Source organism: Trichogramma pretiosum, unplaced genomic scaffold (genome assembly GCF_000599845.2).
Source record: "Trichogramma pretiosum strain Unisexual culture from Peru unplaced genomic scaffold, Tpre_2.0 scaffold17, whole genome shotgun sequence".
In the NCBI taxonomy this organism is placed as follows: Eukaryota; Metazoa; Arthropoda; class Insecta; order Hymenoptera; family Trichogrammatidae; genus Trichogramma; species Trichogramma pretiosum.
This window is the reverse complement of record NW_019641225.1, coordinates 2,159,282-2,185,891: the sequence shown is the minus strand read 5'-3', so window position 1 is coordinate 2,185,891 and position 26,610 is coordinate 2,159,282. Positions and strand designations below refer to the sequence as shown.

Genomic DNA, 26,610 nt, shown 5'->3' with positions numbered 1-26,610 from the left:
ACAATTTTTATCAATTCATAAATATTTGTCACAAATAATCACACTAACATTTTTTACAATTTTGGGTAAGAGTTTTTCTAAAAATTATAAAAAAAGAAATTTTTGGGATGAATTCACCTCCGTCAAAAAAATTAAAGACGATGTTTTCAATTTTTTAGAAAAAAGTGGTTTCCAGGAAAACACATTCAGAGTTTTTTTAACTAATTTCATCGTATACAATTTTATTTGAATTATCACAGCTAAAATGATCTAAAATTATTATCTAAAATCAGAAATCATTTTTATAACGTTAAAGGGCGTTTCTATGTGCAAAAACTAAATCGATTTTTTTATAACTCAAGGTGCTTATAGTGCTCATGAGTTTGAAAGAGATTTCATTTTGTTTGCTTGTGAAGTTTTCGAAATATTTTCGAGACAAATACCACGTTTGACTAATAATCATATTAACTTTTTGCAGTACTTTTATTGGTTATCTTTTTTGGATATGCAGTTGTACCAATTTTAATAATTTTAATAAGTAATCAGTTGTCAATCAATAAATTAGTTGGAAGAAGCTACCCTATGTTTTTTCCTACCTTCCTGCAACCACATGGTTGGGTTGGTTTTTGTATTCACGCAATGTTTATTTTTATAATGGTCATTACCATCAGCATATTGAATTACCTACAAATGTCCACAGTCAAATATATAGTAGGAAGGTTTTTATATTTAGGGTAATTATAAGCTTTAATGAAGATGTTTCCAAGGAATATTTTTAAAATTAATTTATTTAAATAGTGAAGATATGATACATATGTTTGACGAATTAGAAACTAATTCCACACTCTTAAAAAATAAACCAAAAATGAAGGTAATCAATAGAAAGATTTGTAATAATATTCGTAAACAACAGGAGTCTATCGAGTTTAGTAATATTTACTTTATTTACTATTGAGAATATAAAAAAAATTATATTATAAAATGATGTAAAAAAACCAAATTCACGATTAACAGAAATTTATTTCAACAATTTCAGGCTATTTGAAAGTTTTCAACGAATTTCAAAAGAAAAATATCTTATCGTGATAATAATAGTAACCATAATGTTAAGTTTATCAGGTTTCTGGGTCAGTATATTATGAATTAAAATTAAATTTAAATTAAATTTTGAATTTCTTTTTTACATTTCCTTATTTAAAAACAAAGTTCAAAAAAAGCAAAGTCGTTATTTTTTTAGTTTATAATCATAATACCGTACGATAAAATAACTGCTTTAAAATTGGCTTCATCAATGGCGTCTGCTGCTATGATTCTATTGTATTTAATTTATGCAAGTCAAGAAGTAATAAATGCCTGCGATCAACTAAACAGGGATTGGTAATTAGATGATATTAAAATTAACGAAATTATCATATAAAACACTGTATTCAACATACACTTTCAGTTACGACGCTAAATGGTACATGTTTCCTTCAATTGAAAGACGTTTGATACTTTTAATGATACTCCGATCTGCATATCCTTGCACTCTGACAGCTGGTCCTACCATTCCCATGAACTTTGAAACTGGTGGAAATGTGAGTTATTTAAAATAAACCAAATGACTTTATAAAATGAGAACTAAAAGTTCAAAAAGTTGAATTATTTCGTAGATTTTGAAAATGGTATTAACATACTTGACGGCCTTACAGCGCATTTTTGAAAATAATAAATTTTCAATGGATTCGGAAAAATCATTCATGATGTTACAGTCTCACAATGAAAATTAAAAGTGCCCATTTTAAAATGCTAAATATAATTACCTTCTTTCTAGCGCACTTTCTTGATAAAATATGTTTTATTTTGTTCATTTATTTATAATAAAACATTGGTCAGATAAATGAGATGTGGAGTTACTTAACTGATATTTTCAATAAATAGATCTGGGATGGTTTTTTATTTTCATTTCTTATCTTTAGAACATGATGTGTTATGATTTTCCTACGAAAGGACATGTAAAAGTATGACAATAATTCCAGCTGCATAATTACAAAATTCTTTCACAGTTTTAGGCCTTTAAATAAAATCATTGAAAATTTAAAAGATTTATATACAGTGATAGCATGCGTTAACCGATATGACATTTTTTGGTTTTTTATCGCATTGAAAAACATGACTTCGAATTTTTCAGATTTTTTCGAGTTCTCTGAAGCACCTTTCAAAGCGAACAATCGTTTTTTGTGACGAAAATAATATTTTTAAGGCGATGGCGAGCTTTAAAAATATTGAAAAAAATGTTTTTTATTAAAAAAAGTACCTTAAGATTTTTCTGATTTTTTCAGATGAAAAATCGAGCTTTGAAAGAAAAAGTGTTGAAATTTTTTTCGTATTTTTTGACAAATTCTGAAACTCATTTTCCCTGCATTTTTTTTATTTAAAGCCTTCCTATTTAGCTGTGACATCAGGAAGATGAAAAGCGAGTTTTAATCATATTTAAATATTTCATTAAATGTCTTCAATTGTGTGCTCTAGTCTTTCTTGTAATTCACTACAGAAAAATGCAGAATAAGGGCATCGTGGCTATACATTTTAATAACTTGACTGTATACATGTAAACATGTAATAAAAACTAAACAACCTGACTACAATAAGAAAAATTGAGCTATAGACATAAATCTTTTTAATTATTTGTTGTCCATCATTGTCATTCAGATGAGTAAATCAATAAACACTGATACTACATATACTTTATATACACACTAAACTACTAAACAACTAAACTATATATTACACATGAGTTTTATAAAATGTATATAACCATATTTATTCTGATTGAAAAATCGTTATTGTAGTAGAATAGTTTTCATGGAAGTAAAGTTATTGGAGCTTGTCTAAAATTCTCAAAAGTTGAGTTTTAATAAAAATTTTCGAAAGATTAATTTGAAAAAATAAGGATTCAATAACTATAATGGATAACTAAATTTATTTCGATAGCCAAATGATGAAGAAGTATATTGAAATTTTAGTTTCAAAAAAAAATTATTCTCCATCGGCCTTTGTTCATTATTGTCGCAAATTTTTGCGATGGATTTTTATTGCCCCCGATGTGAATCGTTATGGCCAGATTTTGGGAAAGATAGGGTTTTTATGTTTTTCAAGTTCAATATTATTAGATATGGTAAATATAAAAGTTGGATATACATAATTTTAATAAAGTATTGTATACTACAGCTTTATTGCAGGTACTTGTGGTTTTATTTGGAATTATCAACAAAACTATTAAAAGTAATGATATTTTTGAGGCATTTTATACTGGTTTCTTTTTGATAGGCTTTATTTTGATTTACTCGTCTGCCACATGTGATATAAGCAGGGTACGTATATGAATCTTTTGCGCGTATTAGAAAAATTACTTTATGAAATAAATTTAACATAGAATCTGGCTTAGTTTGATGACAGTTTAACTACAATCGAAATGTTGCGGAAAAAATGCGAAACCTACAATGTGAAAAAGATTATCTTAGAACATGCTAAAGTTGGTTTCATTATATCATTGATTTGTTTTGGTTGGTACTTTAAATTAAAATAATTAACTTGAATTTTATTAGACCAATTTTAAAAAAATTTTGGAAACCTTAAAAATGTCAGGTATTTCTTGCGAAATTACCTTACAAAAATTTTCTAAAAATTGTTGAACAAAATATCGTCCTATTCTTTAACACATTAGAAGTATATAAACTTTGCTTTATGATATTGAAAAACTTAACAAATCATAATGATAACTTCTTGTAGTACTCATATTGGTCATCTTTTTTGGATATGCAGTTGTACCAGTTTTAATAGCTTTAATGAGTAATTGGTTATCAGTCAATAACTATGTTGGAAGAAGCTACCCTATCTTTTTTCCTACCTTTCTGCAACAAAATGTTTGGATTGGTTTTTGTTTTCTGACAGCATATATATTTATAACTGTTGTTACAATCAGTATATTGAATTACCTACAAATGTCCGTGGCAAAATATATTGTTAGAATGTTGGCATATTCAGGGTAATTAAACAATATCAACAATATTAACTAAGTACTGAAGAATATTTTTAACATTGATTTTTTTTTAAATAGTGTTGATATGATACATATGCACGAAGTATTAGAATCTACTCACTCACCTTTGACAAATAAACAAAAAATGAAGATAATCAATAGGAAGATATGCAAAAATATTCGTAAACATCAAGAGTGTATCAAGTTGAGTATTGCTTCCTCATAGAGGAAGCTTTGTGATGGGCTCCATTTCGGCTTTTTTATAGAGTAATCGTAGGGTATATTTAATGATATTTCTATATACTAGATCGAATTTTTGACACATTTTGGAATGTATGTGGGTGTATGCGGCTGTATGGCTGTGTAGAGTGATTCCTTGATAACGGTAGCACGTATCGTGACGGGGGAGGGCTTATTTTTTTCGTTATGACATAGGGACGAAGCCAAAAAATTCATTTATCGATAAACGTAACGTTTTTTTTTCTATTTAAGAAAAAAATTTTTTTTTTTTAGCATTGTTTGTTTGAGATACCCGATAAAGCTGAGAGGCGCTTTCGTTTCGCTTTCGTAATTAGAAAGATGATATTAATATTTTCAAATTATTTTTAAGTTAAAAAAAAAGTATGAGGAAGCTACTTGCCAATACATTGGCAGCGGTTTTTATTTTATTCACATTTAAAAAGTATCAAGAAGCTATAAAATGGATTAAATACGTAACGATGAGTAAAAAAATAACAAACGCACGATTTACTCAAATTCATTTTCACCATTCCAGACTATTTGAAAGTTTACAACTATTTACAAAAGGAAAGTATCTTATTGTGACAATATTAACAACTTTACCAATTAGTTTATCAGGAGTATGGGTACGCATTTAAAAAAATTAAAATTAAATTAGAAATTCTTTGTACGTTACATTCCCTTTAGCTCTAAAAACTTTTTGTTTACAAAAGCAAAGTTTTTTTTTAGTTTGTGGTCATAATCCCATACGATAAAATGTATGCTATTAAAATAGCCGCATCCATGGTGAGTGGTCTTGTTATTCTATTGTACTTAATTTATGCAAGTCAAGATGTGATAAATGCCTGTGATCAATTGAGAGCCGACTGGTAATTAGATAATAAAATTATTACGACATACTATAACATATAAATTGTACGGAAATTACTCTTTTAGTTATGACGCTAAATGGTACATGTTTCCTTCGAAGGAAAGACGTCTGTTACTTTTAATGATACTCCGATCTGAAAATTCATGCACTCTGACAGCTGGCCCTACGATTCTAATGAACTTCGAAACTTGTGGAAATGTGAGTTACTCGAAATAAATCGAATGATCTCATAATTTTAGAGCCAACATTTCATATCGTTGGATTTTTCTGCAGATTATGAAAATGGTACTATCATACTTGACGGCCTTCCGTCGTAGTTTAGAAAATAATAATTTTTCAATGGATTCGGAAAAATCGTTCATGATGTTACAGTCTCACAATGAGAATTGAAAGTGCCCATTTGAAAATGCTAAATATAATTACCTTCTTTCTAGCGCACTTTCTTGATAAAATATGTTTTATTTTGTTCATTTATTTATAATAAAACATTGGTCAGATGTAGAGTACAGTCTTGAAAATATTAGTGGAGCTTAACTGATATTTTCAATAAATAGATCTTTGAAGGTTTTTTATTTTCATTTCTTATCTTTAGAACATTATGTGTTATGATTTTGCTACGAAAGGATATGTAAAAGTATGACAATAATTCCAGCTGCATAATTACAAAATTCTTTCACAGTTTTAGGCCTTCAAATAAAATCATTGAAAATTTAAAAGATTTATATACAGTGATAGCATGCGTTAACCGATATGACATTTTTTGGCTTTTTATCGCATTGAAAAACATGACTTCGAATTTTTCAGATTTTTTCGAGTTCTCTGAAGCACCTTTCAAAGCGAACAATCGTTTTTTGTGACGAAAATAATTTTTTAGGGCGATAGCGAGCTTTAAAAAATATTGAAAAAAATTTTTTTTATTAAAAAAAGTACCTTAAGATTTTTCTGATTTTTTTCTGACGAAATCGAGCTTTGAAAGAAAAAGTGTTGAAATTTTTTTCGTATTTTTCGACCAATTCTGAAACTCATTTTCCCTGCATTTTTTTTATTTAAAGCCTTCCTATTTAGGTGTGACATCAGAAAGATGAAAAACGAGTTATTTAATCATTTGTAAATTTTTCATCAAATGTCTTCAATTGTGTGCTCTATAGTCTTTCTTGTAATTCGCTACAGAAAAATGCAAAACAAGGGAAACGTGGCTATACATTTTAATAACTTGACTGTATATATGTAAACATGTAATAAAAACTAAACAACCTGACTACAATAAGAAAAATTGAGCTATAGATATAAATCTTTTTAATTATTTGTTGTCCATCATTGTCATTCAGATGAGTAAATCAATAAACACTGATACTATATATACTTTATATACACACTAAACTACTAAACAACTAAACTATATATTACACATGAGTTTTATAAAATGTATATAACCATATTTATTCTGATTGAAAAATCGTTATTGTAGTAGAATAGTTTTCATGGAAGTAAAGTTATTGGAGCTTGTCTAAAATTCTCAAAAGTTGAGTTTTAATAAAAATTTTCGAAAGATTAATTTGAAAAAATAAGGATTCAATAACTATAATGGATAACTAAATTTATTTCGATAGCCAAATGATGAAGAAGTATATTGAAATTTTAGTTTCAAAAAAAAATTATTCTCCATCGGCCTTTGTTCATTATTGTCGCAAGTTTTTGCGATGGATTTTTATAGCCCCCGATGTGAATCGTTATGGCCAGATTTTGGGAAGAATAGGGATTTTAAGTTTTTCATGTTTATCATTATTAGATATGGTAAATATGAGGGTCGGATATACATAATTTTAATAATTATTTATTGTATACTACAGCTTTATTGCAGGTACTCGTCGTTTCATTTGGAATTATCAACAAAAGTATAAAAAGTAATGATATTTTTGAGGCATTTTATACTGGTTTCTTTTTGATGGGCTTTATTTTGATTTACTCATCTGCCACATGTGATGTAAGCAGGGTACGTATATGAATCTTTTGCACGTATTAGAAAAATTACTTTATGAAATAAATTTAACATAGAAATTGACTTAGCTTGATGACAGTTTAACCACAATCGAAATGTTGTGGAAAAAATGCGAAACCCACACAGAGAAAAAGATTATCTTGGAACATGCTAAAGTTGGTTTCATTATATCATTGATTTATTTTGGTTGGTACTTTTAAATAATTGACTTTATTAAAATAATTAACTTGATTTCTATTAGACCAATGTCATTTTAAAAAAATTTTGGAAACCTTAAAAATGTCAGGTATTTCTTTCGGAATTTCCTTTGAAAATTTTCTAAAAATTGTTGAACAAAATATCGTCCTATTTTTTAACACATTAGAAGTATATAAACTTTGCCTTATTATATTGAAAAACTTAACAAATCATAATGATAACTTCTTGTAGTACTCATATTGGTCATCTTTTTTGGATATGCAGTTGTACCAGTTTTAATAATTTTAATGAGTAATTGGTTATCAGTCAATAACTATGTTGGAAGAAGCTACCCTATCTTTTTTCCTACCTTCCTGCAGCAAAATGTTTGGATTGGTTTTTGTTTTCTCACAGCATATATGTTTATAATTGTTATTACAATCAGTATATTGAATTACCTACAAATGTCAGTGGCAAAATATATTGTTGGAATGTTGGCATATTTAGGGTAATTAAACAATATTAACAATATTAACCAAGTACTGAAGAATATTTTTAACATTGATTTTCTTTTAAATAGTGATGATATGATACATATGCACGAAGTATTAGAATCTACTCACTCAAATTTGACAAATAAACAAAAAATGAAGATAATCAATATGAAGATATGCAACAATATTCGTAAACACCAAGAGTGTATCAAGTTGAGTAATTTTTATTTTATCGCATTTAAAATGTATCAAGAAGCAAAATGGATTAAATACGTAACGATGAGTAAAAGAATAATAAATGCACGATTCACTCAAATTCATTTGCACTATTTCAGACTATTTGAAAGTTTACAACTATTTACAAAAGAAAAGTATCTTATTGTGACCGTGTTAGTAACTTTGCAAATTAGTTTATCTGGAGTATGGGTACGTATTTAAAACAATTATAATTAAATTAGAAATTCTTTGTACGTTACATTCCCTTTAGCTCGAAAAAATTTTTGTTTAAAAAAGCAAAGTTTTTTTTTTAGTTTGTGGTCATAAGCCCATACGATAAAATGTATGCTATTAAAATAGCCGCAACCATTGTGAGTAGTCTTGTTATTCTATTGTACTTAATTTATGCAAGTCAAGAATTGATAAATGCCTGTGATCAATTGAAAGCCGACTGGTAATTAGATAATAAAATTAACTACGACATACTATAACTTATAAATTGTATGGAAATTACTCTTTTAGTTATGACGCTAAATGGTACATGTTTCCTTCAAAGGAAAGACGTCTGTTACTTTTAATGATACTCCGATCTGAAAATTCATGCACTCTGACAGCTGGCCCTACGATTCTAATGAACTTCGAAACTTGTGGAAATGTGAGTTACTTGAAATAAATCGAATGATATCATAATTTTAGAGCCGGCATTTCATGCCGTTGAATTTTTCTGCAGATTATGAAAATGGTACTATCATACTTGACGGCCTTCCGTCGTATTTTGGAAAATAATAATTTCTCAATGGATGCGGAAAAATCGTACATGCTGATACAGTCTCACAATCAAAATTGAAAATACATTACTAAAGTTTTTCTAGCGCACGTCTTGTGAATATAATACTTTTGAATTTAATAATTCATTGGATAATATATTTTTCAACTTGTTATTTTTTGTTTAAACAAAAATATCGATCATATTAATGTGATTCACCGTTAATTCACGGAAAAAAGTCAATAAATAGACCCATGACTATTTCAGATTTTCATTTGCCTCACAGACTCATTTTACTCTATGAAGTTTTGATTATATATTTTTTTTTGGCTAGTCCAGGTCTCAAGAAATACCAAAATTTTGCTACCAGTCTCGACTTCGGTAAGGTATGTTAATTCATTTATCGCATAATATGCAAACTCAATTGCTTTTATATACTAACGTCTACATCGACGTTTCAAAAATTTTTCGTACCCTAGTCGTCTTTGGAGTCGAACCTAAATTTCTTTCAATAATCGAGATCCGGTGTCTCGTTCGGAAGTGGTACGTGGAAAATATTCTCAAATGTCATTTTCCTCGGAACCTGTGTGCATGAATCACGGGCTCGACTGGTGTAAGAATGCAAGTGGTGCAGCTCGACGAATAGACATACAATCATACTCTAAATCGAATATTTTCTTTCTTTTTCATTCGGATGACCTGAATCACGCTTTCCAAAAATATGAGTATAAAAACTCGTTAAAAATTAAGAATACAGAGGCGTGTCCCCAATTATGCCTCTCGTGATCGATCCATAATATGCAATCGAGCAACGCGCACCGTCATCGTCGCAGGGGCATTAGATCTACTCGATGACTCCTTATTACGCTTTCACTGACGCACACATGCTGTAAACTACTTACGCGTCTCTTGTACAAATAATACACATATTCGTCGAAATGCTCGCGCGTCTATTAAAGACCGCGTGTGTGCGTGTGTGCTCGTTGTAACTAAGCCGCTGCTTTAATGTATGATGATATTCGGCACTCGCGCCGGTGTCTGCGCGTCTGTGTATCGAAGCAGCAGCAGCAGCAGCGGCATTGGCAGCGGCTCATCGACGCCTTTAATGTAAATGAACGCGGAGAGCTCCGATTCAGCCGCCGTCGCCGTGTGGCTTTAGCCGCGCGCTGTGTGCTACGTTTCTCGCGACGATGATGATGATGACGTTCGATATTTTCGGGGGTCTTCTCAGTCCGTTACAGGCGGTGTAACGAGTGAGAACTCGCCGTAGGTAGAGATAGTCGCGCACCGAGTCGCTACCGACTCTTTTTTCCTCCTCTCCTCTCTCTCTCTCTCTCTCTCTCTATCTCCGTGTCTATCTTTTTCTATCTCACGCGCTATTTTATCTATACGCTACTCTCGTTTTCTCTTGTGCACGTGGCTCGATTTCGCTTCTTTTCTTCGTCTTCTCTTTTCCGCGTCTCCATCGCTCGGTGGCGATGCGAGTACAATCGTTACGCGCTGAAAGTGTCGTAGCGGAGCAAAGAGGACCAGCGAGCTGCAATAATAAACAACAATGGAGGATCTGTACTTTCCTTTCGACGGTATGTTTACAGCTCTGCGTAAAAAGTGTATTTATTTTAAGATTTCGTTGAACCTCCACCACTACCATCAACAGTAGTGGATACGTACGTCGTCGTTGTTCGTGTCTGCGCGAATCGTATCTCATCGGCGCCTTTCGCGCAGATAAGCATCGAGCATCGACGGCGCCAAAACATCGACGCGTTCGAAAGACGTCGATTATTCATTTTCGCGATCCTTTTTTTTGGCGCAGAAGAAAACAACGATTGGAGGAGCAGGAGAAGCAGCTTGGGCAGGAGGAGCACCTACGGGCAAAGGGACTCGTTCGCCTCGAGCGAGGACCTGTACCGGATCACGAGTGCCATGAGCATCGCCAGACAGTTGGCCACCAACACCAGACTGGTCGTAGAGGAGTCCAGATGGCCGACGTATCCCGCAGCGAGCGATCACTCCGACCGCTACGTGTACGCCAGCGACTGCAAGCTGCTCTTCGACTGGGAGAGGACGCAGCCCGTCGGCCAGACGGTCAGCTTCCGGGTCAAGTTCTACCAGCGAAACGGACTTCCGCATCCGATCTGCGACATGGACAACTTCAACGTGCGCGTGAGCAGGGGCTACACGACGGTGCCCACGACGATCGAGCTGGGCAGCACCGATCCGGCCCTGGTCAATCAGGCGCTGGTCATGTTCCGGAGCCGCGAGGCCGGCACCTACAGCATCGAGGCGAAGATCGGTGCGAATCACGTGCGCGGCAGTCCGTGCTGCAAGACGTTCCGGGCCCTCGCGGCCGACCCGAAGACGACCAGGTTTCTGCGCACCGGCTCGATCCTCGTGCTGATGAAGGGCGCCAACCAGGTGCTGGAAATAGACGCGCGCGACGAGTTCGACAACGTGTGCGACTACGTCGGCGCGGATAAGGCGAAATTGAAGGACTTCGAAGTGCATGTAAAACAAGTGCGTATTGAGTACCGTTAGCGACTGATATAAAGGGGCTTGAGTGTTTTTATTTTATTTTTTTTAAATTTTATTTTCGAAAGCAGGCAAAACAGTATTTTTCAATACTTAGACCTGTTGAATGCTCGAAAACTATTTAATATATCGTTAAAATAGTATAAAATATCTACGCTAAGAATTCGACACATTAAGCTATCCTATCACCGAATTTAATTTCATCACTATAGTGATTACGGAAAAGTGATTGGCTCTTGAAAGATAAGGCAACGAGAACTACCAAACGGTCGTGCTGCTTACTTATACGAAAAGCGAAGCATCTACTAAATTTTATAGCCATCGCAGCTTTTTTCTGGCTAAATTTCCTAAATTACAATGCTTTAACAAATGTCGCACAATCGTGCACTCGAAAACGTTAAACAGTCTTCGGAATTGACGAAGCTGCACGCTCTTTCGTGATGCAATATTTTTCTGCTTAATGTTTTAAGAATCAATCACTTTTCCGGGTAGACTCAATTTAGTCTATGTGGTCTCATATTATTCGATGGACTAATGGACATCAAAGTCAAAGCAGACGTCAACTTTAATTTTAAGGAAATATAAAAACATTTAGGCTACTTATAAGCCCTTATTTTGGTTATTATCTATAATATTTAATTTCATTAAAAATTAAATTAATATAATTAAATAGTTAAATTTAAGAGGAGGCTAGGTCTGTTCGATGGTTTTCGAGCTTCATTTTAATAATTTTTTTGGACATATAGTAAAATGGATTTATCTATAAATTATATACATTATCAATAATTATTTGAAGATCATCCAGTTAAATTTTCAGCATAATATACTGAGAAATTTTCTAGGTACAGCAAACTTTCTAACACAACTGAGAAAAAAGATCGATTGCGGTTGACACTGTAGAGCTGAAAATCTACTTGACTGATTCTTTCCAATTTTTCCCACAATTTAAGTACATAAAGTATGGAGTAATGATGTTGAAATATTTAGTATAAAATGATTTTTAAGTTTTTGGCATCATTTTGAAGTAAAAAAATGACTTTTTTGAAGAATGAAGGTAAAAAGTCATCTTATATGTTAGAATATAGCAGTTAAAAAACCATAAAGTTCAATTATCTCGATGTCATTACCTCATTTATTATCTACTCAAATAGAGTATAAAATATGAAGTGGATTGGTCAAGCAGATACTGAGTGACAGTCTCCATCGGATTTTTTTACATTGCATGTGAAAATTTGCTGTAGCTAGCTTATTTTAAGCTGAACATTTAACCGAATATTCTTCAAATAACAATTAATTATGTGTGGAATTTATAGATCAATTCGATTTACTATATGTTCCAAAAAAGAAAAAAAAACTTTTTTTTATTGAAATTTAGTCAAGACCTTACGCCGCCTCCTCCCCTTTAATAATTAAATTAAATAATTAAATTAATTATTTTAATTTTATTTTTATTAAAATTTCTAAAATTTTTCTCTTTACCCACAGATTGAAAATTTCAGTAAACTCAAAAACGACGAGAAGAAACACGAAGAACAGCCGCAGACGTCGGAACAGAAGCCGGAGCAGAGGAGACTACGCAAGTCGTCCATGAGGAAGGACGTCCCCGGCAAGCCCGAGCTCGCGTTCGACCGAACGACGCGTCGAGTCGGCCTCGACGTGAGATTCGACGAGGCCGGCCTGTATCGGCTCAGCATCGACCTGAACGGCCAGCAGATCACCAACGGCGAGTGCGATATCCTCGTGCTGCAGGAGTCCGAGTTCAACGAGGTTCGCCGGAACATGAGTCCAAAGGATTCCGAGCGGCCCCTGCGCTACGAGGCCAAGCTCCTCGGCTGGGACGGTAAGCGCTACGCGAGAGCCAAGAGTGTGACGTGCTACATCACGTCGAAGCACCTCACGATCAAGAAGCCGCTGCTCAGATACTTCCAGACGACGGTGGCCACCTTCAGGCTCGGACCCTTGACCAAGGTAATGAGATGTAACGAAAATCGATTTATCACTTGGAAGCTCCAGCTCGATCTCGAATTATTCAGCTTGATTTGTCACCTGAAAATCTAGTTACATTTAAAATTGTATGCATTTCAATATAAAGATGCACTAACATACGACTGAATCATTCAAATCAATTTTCAACTATCCTGATAGATTTATCGACTTGAAAATCTTTCACGATTTTGGGGTAAAAAAAAAAACAGATATTTTGTTAATATCTCAAATATTTTTATGCCAAAATAGTCGTAGAAAGTCACTAATTTTTACAAACAGGACTGGAAATCGATACAAATTTTTCGATCTAGAAATCCAATCCAGTATGGAAATCTACTTTTAAATGCACTCCTTTCACTGATAAAAATGACGATGGCTTGTTTTTGATTTAACTTTTCTATTACAGTCATGTAACAATTATTGAGCGCATTTTAAAAGACATGGTAAACGACAATTTAACTGTTTCAAAAATGTCTGAAAATGTCAGTTACAGTACTCCTTCAAGAATTCCCCACTAGATGGCGTGTATCTTCATTTCACTAAATCTGCAAGCGGCAAAGTTAAAATAATTAAAATAATCAAACTCGAGCTGATTTTTGGCATTAGCTTTTTATTTCCATCAAATTTCCACATGGAATCCGCTTTTAAAATGATATTTTCAGGAAAAAATCGAGCTGAATTTCCAGGCATAAAATTCGTTCGAATCGTATACTCGAATCCACCTGGAGCTTGAGGCAAATAAAATTTTTCCCCTTTTTCCCCGCAGATACACTTCCGCAGTCTCGTCAACAGCGGCTCGTCCCGCTTCAGGGATCACCAGATCTTCACGATAGACGACGGCGGCCAGCCCCTCATGGAGCTGAGCTCGCCCCAGCGCTACGTCATCGCCGCCACCGCCATCAGCTACCAGCAGGCCTTCATCGGCGGCCACGAGTCCTTCGCCAAGAAGACCGACTACTTCTACGGCCGGGTGCGCAAGTACCACGAGCGTCACGGCCGCGAGAAGGTCGAGCTGACGGTGGAGCGCGACAGGCTGCTGCAGACGTCGTTCAAGGCCACCAAGTCCTACCTGATGAATCAGTGGTGCGGCCGCTTCGAGATCGTGTTCCAGGGCGAGCCGGGCATCGACCGGGGCGGCATCGGGCGCGAGTGGTGCGAGCTCATCTGCGCCGAGCTCTTCGATCCGGACAATCGGCCGGGTCTGTTCGCGGCGCTGAGCGAGCGGGCCGGCCTCGTGCATCCCACTACGCACGGCGGAGCCCCCTCCGGCGCCAAGATGCCGCTCTACGAGTTCGCCGGCCAGATCGTGGGCAAGTGTCTGTACGAGTCGGCCCAGGTGGGCACCCAACGGATGCTCGTCCGGGCGCGCTTCACGCACTCGTTTCTGGCCCAGCTGCTGGGGCTGCGCGTCGACTATCGACACTTCGAGCACGACGACCCGGAGTTCTATCGCAGCAAGATCCAGTACATACTGAACAACGACCTGGACGAGCTCGAGGACGAGCTGTTCTTCGCCGAGGAGGTGTACGGGCCGGATGGAAAGTTGGACAAGCTGGTGGAGCTGATTCCCGGCGGTAGGAGCGTGCGCGTGACCAACGAGACGAAGATCCAGTACGTGCAAGCCCTGGCGGAGCACAGGCTGGCCAACAAATCGATCAGGGCCAAGGTGAAGGCGTTTTTGAAGGGCTTGACGATGCTGATACCGCACGATCTGCTCAGGATCTTCAGCGAGAAAGAACTCGAGGTGATTATCATTACTTATTTAATACATAATAATCGAGTGAAAAACTTGAGATTTTTTTTTATTTGACATACGCGTCTATTTTTTTGATCGTCATTTCCAAATATCAATCTACTTGTACTTCTTACATACACCTTTCACCAGTACAGTCTAAAAGAAGCACATTATTGGGAAGTCATATGAAAATTTTTTTGCCTGCATCTAAGAAATGATTAAAAAAAATATAATTACGGCAGTGTCAGGCTATACCTTGCTCTTTGACGCGTATGAAGCAGCGAAATGTCGACATGTGTCCATTTTATATTCTTGATTTGAATGAATTTTAACGTTTTTTACGATCTGTGTGATAAATTATACAATAACGTGAGTAAAGTATCGACACATCTGTCACTGCCGTAATTATATTTTTTCTAATCATTATCAGAAAGTACAGATGTAGTCCTTATCAGCTCCACTTCTTGAAAAATATGAGTACTACATACTATCTTATCCCACGTCTATATTTTTCTATAGATAAAACTAAAAATTATTAAAATCAATTTTTAATACGTAAAAATGTGTCCCTTATATAAGATATCTTAAAATTTTTTTAATTTACGCACAATTTTAATCCTCGATTTCTCCTTCTACATAATCTTCGCAGCTGCTGATGTGCGGAGCCGACGAGTACAGCGTGCAGGAGCTGCGCGCCTGCCACGAGGCGAACGGCTACTCGCCCCAGTTCAGGCGCACCCTCGACTGGTTCTGGCAGGCCCTGGAGGGCTTCTCGCGCGACGAGATGGCCCGCCTGGTGCAGTTCGTCACTGGCAGCTCGCGGCTGCCCGTCGACGGCTTCAAGAGCCTCGATCCGACCTTCACGATCGTCGACGTCGGCGGATACGGACATCTGCCCACCGCCCACACGTGGTGAGTTTTTTTTTTTTTTGTTTTTCGTTTCTAAAATCGTTCAAATTTTCGATAACGAACTCGACGATTTATTATTGTTTGTTTTTTTATTTTTTTCGTAGCGTTAATCAACTGTGCCTACCCGAGTACAGCTGCTACGAAGATTTAGAGAGGGCGCTGCTCTACGCCCTGAAGGAGGGCGCCGAAGGTTTTGGATTGGTTTAAGTGTTCTCCAATTGTCCTACAGAACCAAATAATCTCTAGTCAAAGCAAACGAAAAAAAGATAAATTACAACTGACAGCAGTCAGTTGTATGAAAATTTTATGGATAAAAGAATCTGAGTAAGATGTCTTTTTCCTATTTTTTTTTATGGATATTGTATGATTAATCAATTTTTATTGTAAATGCGAGTGATCGTGTGATTTAGTAAAAAAAAAAATGTCGATAATATTACTTAAGGTACCTGGTGTAATATTTCTAACTATAAGCTTAGGTATTTATTTTAATTTTGGACTCGGTATGTAGTACATTTGCTTCTTTCTTTTTCATTTTTTTTTGCGTTCAATTTTTTAATCAATTATTAACAATATAGCTTAATTCTAAGCTGTACATTAAACCTTAAGCTCGGTGAGTGAGACAGGAACTTGAAGTCTCCGGGGACTGAGTCGATGTTACCGGATGCTCAGATGGTGGTTGTGTTGTCACGAAATTCGTCCTGCGACCGACGATCGTTCTTCTGTATATGTCGTGATGCGAGTGTTTGTCAATCGACACACGGTACTCGTGATGTTATAGTTATATGTAGGCACTATAGTTAATTTGAATGCTCTTCGATTTATAATTGCGATTTATAAATTGGAATAATGTTTTATGTAAGTGTCATTTCGATCCGCAAGTATACCAAACATGAGTGTTTTTAGGGAGTAATGCGAGTATACGTTTGAGCGTTTGCGATTAATTGCACGATATCCGTAAAAATTGAAATTCAAGGGTGATTTAGGAGAATTTCATTCAGAAAATTGTGACAAAAATGGGGAGATGAATCCTTTCCTGAAAAAATTCGAAGTAATTTCTATTCGATAAGGTACAATAATGGTTTGGTATGTTCGTTGAGCGCAATGACACATAATAAATTCTCCCAGATATGGGCCGTTTATTAGATGCAACGGGTTCAAAGATACTGAAATTTATGGAAATTAATTGTTAAAAAAGTATAACCAGTTTTTGGTATATACGCCTATATGTCTGCAACGTCTCGAGTGGACAAAACTCATATCACGACGGATATACTCAGGACGAGTTTCGTCACTGCACAATCACAATCGGGGCATCCGGTGACATCCGTTCAGTCGCCGGGGGAGTTCAAGTTCCTGGTTCGCTCACCGAAGTAAGCGCACACATATAAATATGCAGACTCAATAATAATTGTATTTTATAGACAAGCTAAAATGTAAATATAGCCGAGAGGCCACCTTTTGCGTGTTCAAATTATAAGCGATTTTACGTCTGTCTTTTTGTTTCATTAAGATAGATGCGAACGAAACCGATCTCATGTAAGAAAAAGTAATGTAAAACTTTTTTTACTCTTAAAATTATACATATCAATGTTGTGTTTTGTAAGAGATATAAGAATAAAGACAAAAAATATATACGTAAAATTCATTATGTAAACCTCTTTAAAATTATCCAATCCTTTCTTTATTTTTTACGTCTCGATTGAGACTTGTGACATGGTAATATAGGGTGAATTTGCCCATTACCGGTCACTTACCGATTTTAATCCAAATATACATGATTAATTTCGAAGGAATAAAATAGTTTTTCTGTTTTCAATTGCATAAATATTATACTTTCCAAGAAAATTCATAGTACTCTTGGACATTATTAAATCTGTGTCGTCGCTCAATTTATAATTCTGATCTTGTCTATAAAAATGGACTATGCGATAAAATCGTCCTCTTAGTTTTAGACTGCCTGCAATGATTCAAAATAATTTTTATTCAAAAATTTTTTATTCAAGTCGAAGATCGACACGTATGTCCATTTATTATGCTTCCAGGCCTCCAACATAAAAATTTAACCGAGTTTCAATTGCAGGATCATTGACAGCTCGTTGAGGAGGTTGAAGAATGATCCATTAGTATTTTTTAATAGAAATATCACCAGTATTTTTTGGCCAAGTGTAGGTGGTCATTCGAAAGGTCATTTTTTCCCCCATCAAAGGGTATTTTTAGAAAAATTTTCAAACGTCAGTCGTAATCTCTGTAAATAAGCAAAGAAAATTTTTTTTCTCAAGTTTCCGAAATATGACACATTCAGCCTCCATAAAACGTCAGTCGAAAAATTGCATAGAATTTTACAAGTAAACCATTCGAGAAACACCACCTACCGTACGAAATTCGAAATATCGTCGTCTCCCTCACATATTCTCTGTCGCACCGACGCGCTCGGCGACGGCGGCGGCGGCAAAACGACTCGTGCTGCCACGCGTGCTGCGACTTACACACATACTCACTTGTGTTGGTGTATTTACAGTTTACGCACGCATTTTTTTTTATATACTCTCCTTCGCGTGTGCTGCTGCTGCTGCCGCCCGAATGACGCTCAGTTAGCGTTCAGCCATCGCCGGAGTAGCATCGGATCCAAAGAGCTTGGAAAATGGCGAACGTACGTGACAGCGACACATCGCTCTGGCTGCACAACAAGCTCGGCACGAGCAACGACAGCTGGACCGGCAGCTCGATCTGCTCCCAGCTCAACGTCGAGGTGCTCAGGAACATCAAGGACTGCTTCTCGGATCTTCAGCTGCAGGTCAAGCTGAAGCTGCTGCTGTCCTTCTTTCACATACACAGGAGCAAGCTCGAAGAGGTGAATATCTCCGCGCTGTGCTGCTGCAGTTAGCAGGCCCCCAGTGTTGTTGTTGTTGCTTTTGTTTTCGTTTGAAAATGCATGTACGCGAGACGACGCGCGTAGTGCCGTTACGCGAGTGTATGGTCATTATGGTTTTTTGGTTGTTCGAGTGCCTCGGGCTTTTTTGCATCGAACCCATTTTACGCGTATCCTCGGCATCGATGTTTGTAATTAAATCTTCGGGAACGCGCGTGCCTGCCGAGCGTTGTACGCTTTTGAGGTTAAACATCGGCGGATAAAATAACAGAATTTGCATTTGCCGTGCGGCGGTGGTTTTTTGACTTGATCACGTGTTTTAATCGAGTTGCATTGTGCAAAAAAGACAGCCCAATCCTTACTTTGTGTTTTTACGCGCGGTGCTTTTTTTTAACATCTCCTTAACCGTTTGTTCAGTTACCCTGTGCAGTTGCTTCGATTACTTATTTATTTACCTTTTTGAATGTTCTAGTGGAAGCTTGAATTGGAAGAAATTATTGAGATAGCTGCCATCGACACAGATCTATGGGTTTCTATGCTAGCAGAACTCATGAAAACTTTTCCATCCACTGGTTCTTTAAATACAGATCCTTCAGATTTTGACGATCATCGGCCGCTCTTCGGCGATCTCATTACGGACTTGAGAAAATTATTGAAAAAGCAAAATGATCCTAATATGCTTCCGCTGGAGTGTCACTTCTTGAACCATAAGGCTCTCACATCGGTCGTAGGTAATTTGCCTCCGCCCACCAAACACTTTGCTCTAAAGCACAGCAAGAAGTCAAAAAGTGCAGCGCTAAGAGACGAGCTTAGACAAAAGAGCTTTGATGCTCAGAGTAATTTAAAGAAAAATGTTACACCGACTGTACCTGTCAGGAGTAGAGGCATACCCAGAAAAATGACAGATACAAGTAAGATGATTCATTAATTTCTTTAGCCATACTTTCGACAAAATAATTTATTTTTTTTTTCATAAAATTTTACAGCTCCTCTAAGAGGTATACCTTCACGTCTTCCTGGCAGTGCTTTTCGTTCTCCAGCACTTGGTACATCACCAGTACCACAGAGAACACCAGTTGGTGGTCGAATTCGAAAAGATGGCGGTATTAAACTATTAGATATTAGTGAGCAACCATTGGGATACGTTCAAGCTAAGCGTCGTAAGCGCCAACAAGAGCAAGAAGAGCAACAGAAGAAAGCTGAGGAAGCGAAAGCTGCTGCAGCCGCTGCTCAAGCAACTGCTCAAGCCGCAGCAGCTGCAGCTCCTGCAGAAGAAACCGCCACACCAGAATATGCTCAAGGTTTGGCACCTATCGCTGCCCCCGCCACACCTGCTGCACCAGCAGTATCAACGCCCACAACTCCTACCACTCCACATTTACAGCCTTACAGTACACCCAAAACTACTGCAAGTGTACCTGTGGCTGTTGTTGCACCAAATCCCAAACCTGGTAAGTTGTCTTTCTTTTAATCTTGAGCAAATGAAATTTTTGTGGTTGAAAAATTCAAGTATTTAGAATTTCATGCTCAAAATTTCTGTCTTGGCTGTGGACTTGCTCTGAATTACTTTCAATTTTTATTTCAAATTAATTTGATCTATTTTCAGTTGTTGCATCTACAGCACCACCTACTACTGTGGTTAACTCAACTACAACTGTTGTTACTCCTGTAGAATCTAACCCAGTTACTGTACAAACTGTCAAGCCAACAGTACAAATTGTTAGACCACCTGCAACAGTTACACAAATACCTATATCATCAAGTGTACAACAGCCTGCAGCAGCTGCCAATGCAAGGAAAGGGTTATCACTTACTGTAAGTGATTCATTTAAATATGTTAATGAATTAAATATGAATAATGGGAATATTCATTCAAAACATCCTTCTATTTTTCAGAGAGACCAAATGTTGGAAGCTCAAGAAATGTTCAGAACTGCGAACAAAGTTACCAGACCAGAAAAAGCTCTTATTTTGGGATTCATGGCTGGATCAAGGGGTATGTTTTTACATAACTTTTCACCAGAGTTTAAAAGTTCTCCTAACAATAGTTTTCAATGTATTGTTTACTTTTCTACAGACAACCCTTGTCCAAAGTTGGGAAATATTGTAACAGTGATGTTATCAGAAAATTTAGAAGAAGTGCCCCAGCCAGATGGTACGTCAGTTTTAGTGCAAGTTGAAACACATTTCCAAATGAATTATACTAATGGTGAATGGAAAAGAATTAAAAAAAATAGACGTATTGTACAAGATGAATCTGCAGTGGTAACAAATCAAGCAACAAATGCTGCAAAATAGGTTCTTCATATTTAAGGTTTGTTTCAATCGATTTTAGCGTTCTATATAAGTTTTGTAAACAGACTTATAATGACTTGTATAGAATTCAAAAAAATTTGTATATTCTATTCATAGATTTTATACCTTTGTAATAGTTTTTGTATAAAAGTGTATCATTTTTCATATACACTATCTTGTACATATTAAAGTTAAATATCGAACGATTGACCGTTAATTTAACGTAATTATAGAGAGTGTGATATATTTCGGAGATTTTGCAAAGGAATTATTGTTTTTTTTATCCGGTACAGATCATGTGTAATTACTGTGTAATCATGTAAAAATGTAAATTAAAACATGAAACATTCAATCGATACTACATCACGTTAAAATTCATTATTATACTTCGTAGTCATAAAATACAATGTTTAAAATTTTTTGTAAATTATTATCTTTTTTGCAAGAGTTATGTATTTTTTCTATAGATTGTCTCTTACTGTGAAAAATTAAATTCTTATATGTAAAAAAGAAAAAAAAGAAACGATAAAATCAAGTATACATAGGACATATTGATGCTTACTTGTATCATATAAGCTTAAGACAGATATAGATTGAAATGAAATATTTATATGAAACATGAAAAAAAAATTATGTTTTTTAAACTTATAAGACCGAAACATGAGTTGCTTTGTTATTCATAGAGAAATATTGAAATAAATATCGAAAATCATGTCTCTAATTGATGTTTTAATTATTTTCACCTGTATGAATGTAATTTTAAATAAATTTTCATTGAAAATATTTAAAAAAAAAGTAGTTAATACTTAACTTTATAAATATTCCAAGTTCCAGTAACTCAACTCGTTATTATTTATAGGCTTGTGAAATGTGGACTGATTCAAATGCCTCTGACAACTCGAGATAATCAGAATTCTGCTCGGTGGTATTTTCGATACCAGATAGGTAGTCGTAGTATATAAATACGGAGCCAACGCGTGTGCGAATTCATATACGTTTGTGTATTGCACGATTTGCGAATCGAAAGTGTATTACATAACCTTGCATGAATTTACATTGCGGCACTTTATTCGAGTCGTGTATAACTAGATAGGACAGCAACAATTGATCGGTTCTTCTTAATCAACATTTTTATTCAACAATGTCTCGCTTTTTGATCAACCTTTTGCCACAGGCCAAGAAGTTGGTGAGTATGCACTGATTCGGAGTAGTTTTGAAAGATGTTTTTAAAAATTGCGGGTGTGTGTTATGAACTTGGAGTTATTAAATTGTGGATGTTTGTTTTTATAGGCAACTGTAACTTCGTCGAATCTTATCCAAGCCAGTCGACTTCGATCGAACGATAACGTGCGATTTTTCTCGGCAAGCTCGAGATTGCTGTCCAAGCTAGAAATATCAAAGCCTGCACCTGATTTCTCAGGCACCGCTGTTGTCAAAGGTGATTTCAAAGAAATCAAGCTGAGTGATTATAAGGGAAAATATGTTGTTCTGTTCTTCTATCCCTTAGATTTGTAAGTTTTTACCAAAAAGTTTAATAAGATGTTGAACAATTTTGATTGCGTTTATAATATATTAATTCTTTTACAGTACATTTGTATGTCCCACTGAATTGCTGGCGTTCAGTGAAAAAGTTAAAGAATTTGAGGCCTTAAACACACAGGTGGTTGGAGTTTCGATTGATTCTCACTTCAGTCATTTAGCTTGGCTTAATACGCCAAGAAAAGAAGGTGGACTAGGTGGTGATCTAGGCTATCCTTTGCTCAGTGATTTAAACAAGAAAATTGCCTCAGATTACAATGTCCTCATTGAAGATCAAGGTATTGCGTTAAGAGGCCTTTTCATTATTGATAAGGAAGGACTTTTGCGTCAGATCACAGTTAATGATTTACCTGTTGGAAGAAGCGTTGAAGAAGTTTTAAGATTAATCAAAGCCTTTCAATTTGTTGAGAAGCATGGTGAAGTATGCCCTGCAAATTGGCAACCAGAATCTAAAACTATTAAGCCAAATCCCAAAGATAGCAAGAAATATTTTGAATCAGTCAACTAAGTGCTATGTATATTAGTTTTATTTCAAAACATTTTTTATGTTATTTTTTACATTAGAATCTACAGTTTTGTTAAATGTCATTATTTTTTTTTATAAAATTCTTTGCATAGTTGGGTAATGTAAAAAGCTTTTCTAATGTAGTGATAGTTTACTCACTTTTGCAGACAAACAAATGTAATCTACTTGTAATTTTTTTTTAAAAATTCAATGAATAAAAGAATATAAATTTTATAAAATCGTTTTCCAGAAAATGTCTTATTTTTACCGGATTTTCATAAATATCACGTGATTACATGCTTCAAATGATTTTTTATGATTTATTAGAAATAATACGTTTATTTTCATCGACGTTGTATACAAGAATATAAAACATAGTATTTTCACATTGTTTCACAGGTACATAGTTACTTTTTATTTCTAGTCAATTTTAAAAATTGTGCTGCGAATTGTACTTATTAAACAAAGTTTTCAATAGAAAAAAAAATTAAAATAACATTGTGATGAAAGACTGAACGCTAAAATCAACAAATTCTGTAGCTTGACATTTATAACGAGATTTTTTCATTATTTCTTCTTAAAAACGGAGCTTTTTTTATTATGAACTTTTGCTCCATACTTTCTAACAAATTCTTTAACATCAAACTTTCTACAACATCCTTGATAGTTCATGTAACGAATTTTTCCAAATACAGGCCTCTCTCTCCAACCTTGATCATGTATTCCACAAATGGACCACATGCAACCTAAATGATAAAATTCATTTGAATGCATTTTTTACTATATTTTACTATATTTTTCTATTTATTTTCCATTCAACTTACCAACATAACCATTGGGATCTCTTCCATCCATACTGTATTTATCATTCAAATAAATTGACCACTCGAGTGCTTCTTGAGGTGTTTTGGTCCATTCTAGAATTTTTTTGGCCCAGTACATACGTAAAAAGCCATGAATTTTACCTTCTTTTACCAATTGTATTTCTGCAGCATTCCACAGATCATCATGTGTTAAACCTTGTTCCAATTCTTCCTTTGTGTAAATATATTCTCTCTTGTCTTTACTGTTAAAGAATATAGAAAAATAAATTAAAATCTAAAAATTGAGTGAGCTGTAATATTTAAACTTGAATCTTACCTATGCTCTTCCAAGGTTTTTTTAGCCCAGTCGTATGCTCCTTCTATGTTATCATAATTTTCATTATAGTAACAAAAGTTATCACTAAGTTCTCTGCGAACAATAGCTTCCTCACAAAAAGCTTCAACAGATTCTTTGTACTTTGATTTTAGCTTCACAGCTTCTAAAATACTTCTTTGAACAGAAATTTGTCCAAAATGAAACCATGGGGATAAATTACTAAGAGCATCAGCTGTTGGATCATTGCGTTTGCTGTGATATAACTTTAACCGTTTGTTCAAAAAATTTTCAAGCTCAGCCATGCCACCTCTGTGCCCTGCTTTAGCCCATGAAACTTTATCAACTGATCTATCAATAAGGACATGATCCAATGCTGTGTCCCACTCATTTTTATCAAGTTTTTGATCAGTGGTATATGGATGCCTTATCACAGGTGGAAATTCTGTTAAGAATTCTGGTAGTTTAGAGTTTATTTTATTTCTTATTGTGCGAGCAGCATACTCCAATTTATCCGATGTCACCCAGCAAGGAACAATGTTATGAGAATCAATCTATGAAAGAAAAAAATAATTTTTTATAGTAGTTCATCATTTATTAAGAAATATCAATGTAATTAATTCCATTTAATAATATATACCTGACACACAGGAACATCTTTTGGGATTCTTTTTTGTATTTCACTCAACCAAAACCTGGGCTTTCTCAAAGGGAAGAAGTCTACAACGAGACCTCCTATTTTATATTTTTTCACAATATCAACCACAACATCGTGTGGTTCACCCAGTAAAAGATGAAAATTGATGTTTAGTTCGAGACAATCTTTGTCCACCTCTTGCAACGACTCCAATAGGAACTTGTAATGCCTCAATGTAGCATCGAGAAATTTTGGTAAAATACAATAACATACGTGTAAAGGTAATTTATTCTTCAACGCTAACTTCTGAGCAAACAAAAAGGACCAGTTATCTGTAATGTCAATGATTATTTTTAGTTACAAGTTTAGATTAATAGTTTTAATCATAATATGCAAGTTATAAATTTACCTTGAACTCTGGGGTCTCTAAACATCCAATACAGAATTCCTTTGGACTTGGGAACTACTTCATCTGACTCAGTGAGCACTCTTACTCTTTTTTTGTTGAACTTAAATTCCAGAATATTGTTTGCCGTCTGAAATCAATGAATTAGTTATAATTGTCAAATTCCAAATGATACAAACAATCATGAATATTACCTCTTTTCTTTGTTCGGCAATTGTGCTCAAGAAATCGGAAGTTTTCAACCTTTTTGCAGGGGGATTCGACATCTTGCTACAGAAAAATTTTACATGGACGAGAAGAGAAAAACAGTTATATTTTCGTTGGGCTAAAATTTCGCAATATTATTCAACCGGCGAGATGCCGGTGTAGCTCGATTCTCCGGAGGTTGTGTACGGCAAAACAACGAGGCGAATTTCGAGCAGAACGCGGCAAGGCGAATTTTACACTTTATTTTGTGTCGAGGCGGGCATGCCATCCCCCACCCTCTACGGCGGACTCAATACGCGCCGGCCGTCTTACCGGCAGAATTTCGCGCGTAAAAATATGCGCGCATAAATTTCGCACGCGACTGTTGGTATTAATGGCAATCTCAAATCTGACGGTATTTTATTGATTGTGCAAAGTTTTTAATCCGCTATTGCGTCACCACGTATAGGATGGTCAGAAGGGTGCAATATTAATTAAAATGCGTATTCGCAAAGTTTATTGTAAATTATGTTCACTTTATTAATCTCGCGGCTCGCTATCGCTTACACTGTTCGCACGCGTTGACTCTAGGCTGGTCAAAGTTAATCTGTCAAGCGGCGACCAGCACGTCGCCGGCACACATGCGGAGCAGATCCCCGCACGGTGGGGGAAGACATACACGGCTGCTGCCGCGAGAAGGCCTAGGCAGGCTGCGCACACATACCACTGCACACATACATACACACAGGCGGAACACGTATGTCCGCCGAGCCCGAGCCGAGGTGTCGCGTCTACACGCTGATGAGGCGCGCGCACATACACATACACACACACGCAAGCACGAGAGTCTGTAGTCGCTACAGATACTCCCCCCCAAAAGGTTGGTTATACCTTTTGATAACCGAATACATGTGTGGGTGGAGTTGTTATGCTTTCTTTTGTGCATCTGTGTGTCGCAAACAATATTTTATGCATCTTTGTTAGTTAAAGTTTTTGTAGCTGTGTAAAGCGAGAACGAGTGCGAACATCAGTCAATATGCAATAATTATATATGTTTTACAAAAATTTTGTAATCTGATAACATTAAAAAAAATAAAATTTAACATTTTTAAAC

At 35.5% G+C, this 26,610-nt stretch overlaps 4 protein-coding genes across 4 annotated transcripts; 3 read left to right on the top strand and 1 right to left on the bottom strand.

The window, feature by feature from the left end:
• The first annotated feature begins 9,971 nt into the window (after positions 1–9,971).
• LOC106649279 (apoptosis-resistant E3 ubiquitin protein ligase 1-like) lies at positions 9,972–17,563 on the top strand. Its single transcript, XM_014366599.2, has 6 exons — positions 9,972–10,346; positions 10,577–11,277; positions 12,778–13,260; positions 14,045–15,022; positions 15,663–15,925; positions 16,027–17,563. Exons 1-6 carry the CDS (start codon positions 10,319–10,321, stop codon positions 16,127–16,129), a joined length of 2,556 nt encoding a protein of 851 aa, XP_014222085.1. The 5' UTR covers positions 9,972–10,318; the 3' UTR covers positions 16,130–17,563.
• Positions 17,564–18,392: 829 nt separating this feature from the next.
• On the top strand, positions 18,393–21,531 carry LOC106649280 (negative elongation factor A). The gene is made up of 6 exons (XM_014366600.2): positions 18,393–18,773; positions 19,264–19,702; positions 19,778–20,242; positions 20,398–20,606; positions 20,688–20,787; positions 20,869–21,531. Exons 1-6 carry the CDS (start codon positions 18,564–18,566, stop codon positions 21,087–21,089), a joined length of 1,644 nt encoding a protein of 547 aa, XP_014222086.1. The 5' UTR covers positions 18,393–18,563; the 3' UTR covers positions 21,090–21,531.
• Positions 21,532–21,982: 451 nt separating this feature from the next.
• LOC106649282 (peroxiredoxin-like) lies at positions 21,983–23,363 on the top strand. The gene is made up of 3 exons (XM_014366602.2): positions 21,983–22,272; positions 22,377–22,597; positions 22,674–23,363. Exons 1-3 carry the CDS (start codon positions 22,228–22,230, stop codon positions 23,131–23,133), a joined length of 726 nt encoding a protein of 241 aa, XP_014222088.1. The 5' UTR covers positions 21,983–22,227; the 3' UTR covers positions 23,134–23,363.
• Positions 23,364–23,449: 86 nt separating this feature from the next.
• LOC106649281 (deoxyribodipyrimidine photo-lyase) lies at positions 23,450–26,097 on the bottom strand. The gene is made up of 6 exons (XM_014366601.2): positions 25,505–26,097; positions 25,314–25,440; positions 24,908–25,236; positions 24,271–24,821; positions 23,955–24,196; positions 23,450–23,876 (listed from the first exon to the last, which is right to left on the bottom strand). The coding sequence occupies exons 1-6, from the start codon at positions 25,574–25,576 to the stop codon at positions 23,698–23,700; spliced, it is 1,500 nt and encodes a 499-aa protein (XP_014222087.1). The 5' UTR covers positions 25,577–26,097; the 3' UTR covers positions 23,450–23,697.
• Positions 26,098–26,610: the final 513 nt, after the last annotated feature.

What these genes read in the sequence shown, in the direction of transcription:
- LOC106649279 (XM_014366599.2), top strand. Translation starts at nt 10,319, where the DNA reads ATGGAGGATCTGTACTTTCCTTTCGACG. An exon ending in TCGAAGTGCATGTAAAACAA is followed by an intron (nt 11,278 to 12,777) that starts GTGCGTATTGAG and finishes CTTTACCCACAG; the next exon opens with ATTGAAAATTTCAGTAAACT. An exon ending in TCAGCGAGAAAGAACTCGAG is followed by an intron (nt 15,023 to 15,662) that starts GTGATTATCATT and finishes TAATCTTCGCAG; the next exon opens with CTGCTGATGTGCGGAGCCGA.
- LOC106649281 (XM_014366601.2), bottom strand. Translation starts at nt 25,576, where the DNA reads ATGTCGAATCCCCCTGCAAAAAGGTTGAAAACTTCCGATTTCTTGAGC. An exon ending in TTGCCGAACAAAGAAAAGAG is followed by an intron (nt 25,441 to 25,504) that starts GTAATATTCATG and finishes CATTGATTTCAG; the next exon opens with ACGGCAAACAATATTCTGGA. An exon ending in AAAACCTTGGAAGAGCATAG is followed by an intron (nt 24,197 to 24,270) that starts GTAAGATTCAAG and finishes ATTCTTTAACAG; the next exon opens with TAAAGACAAGAGAGAATATA.
- LOC106649282 (XM_014366602.2), top strand. Translation starts at nt 22,228, where the DNA reads ATGTCTCGCTTTTTGATCAACCTTTTGCCACAGGCCAAGAAGTTG. An exon ending in TGCCACAGGCCAAGAAGTTG is followed by an intron (nt 22,273 to 22,376) that starts GTGAGTATGCAC and finishes TTGTTTTTATAG; the next exon opens with GCAACTGTAACTTCGTCGAA. An exon ending in TTCTTCTATCCCTTAGATTT is followed by an intron (nt 22,598 to 22,673) that starts GTAAGTTTTTAC and finishes ATTCTTTTACAG; the next exon opens with TACATTTGTATGTCCCACTG.
- LOC106649280 (XM_014366600.2), top strand. Translation starts at nt 18,564, where the DNA reads ATGGCGAACGTACGTGACAGCGACACATCGCTCTGGCTGCACAACAAG. An exon ending in CAGAAAAATGACAGATACAA is followed by an intron (nt 19,703 to 19,777) that starts GTAAGATGATTC and finishes AAAATTTTACAG; the next exon opens with CTCCTCTAAGAGGTATACCT. An exon ending in ATTCATGGCTGGATCAAGGG is followed by an intron (nt 20,788 to 20,868) that starts GTATGTTTTTAC and finishes ACTTTTCTACAG; the next exon opens with ACAACCCTTGTCCAAAGTTG.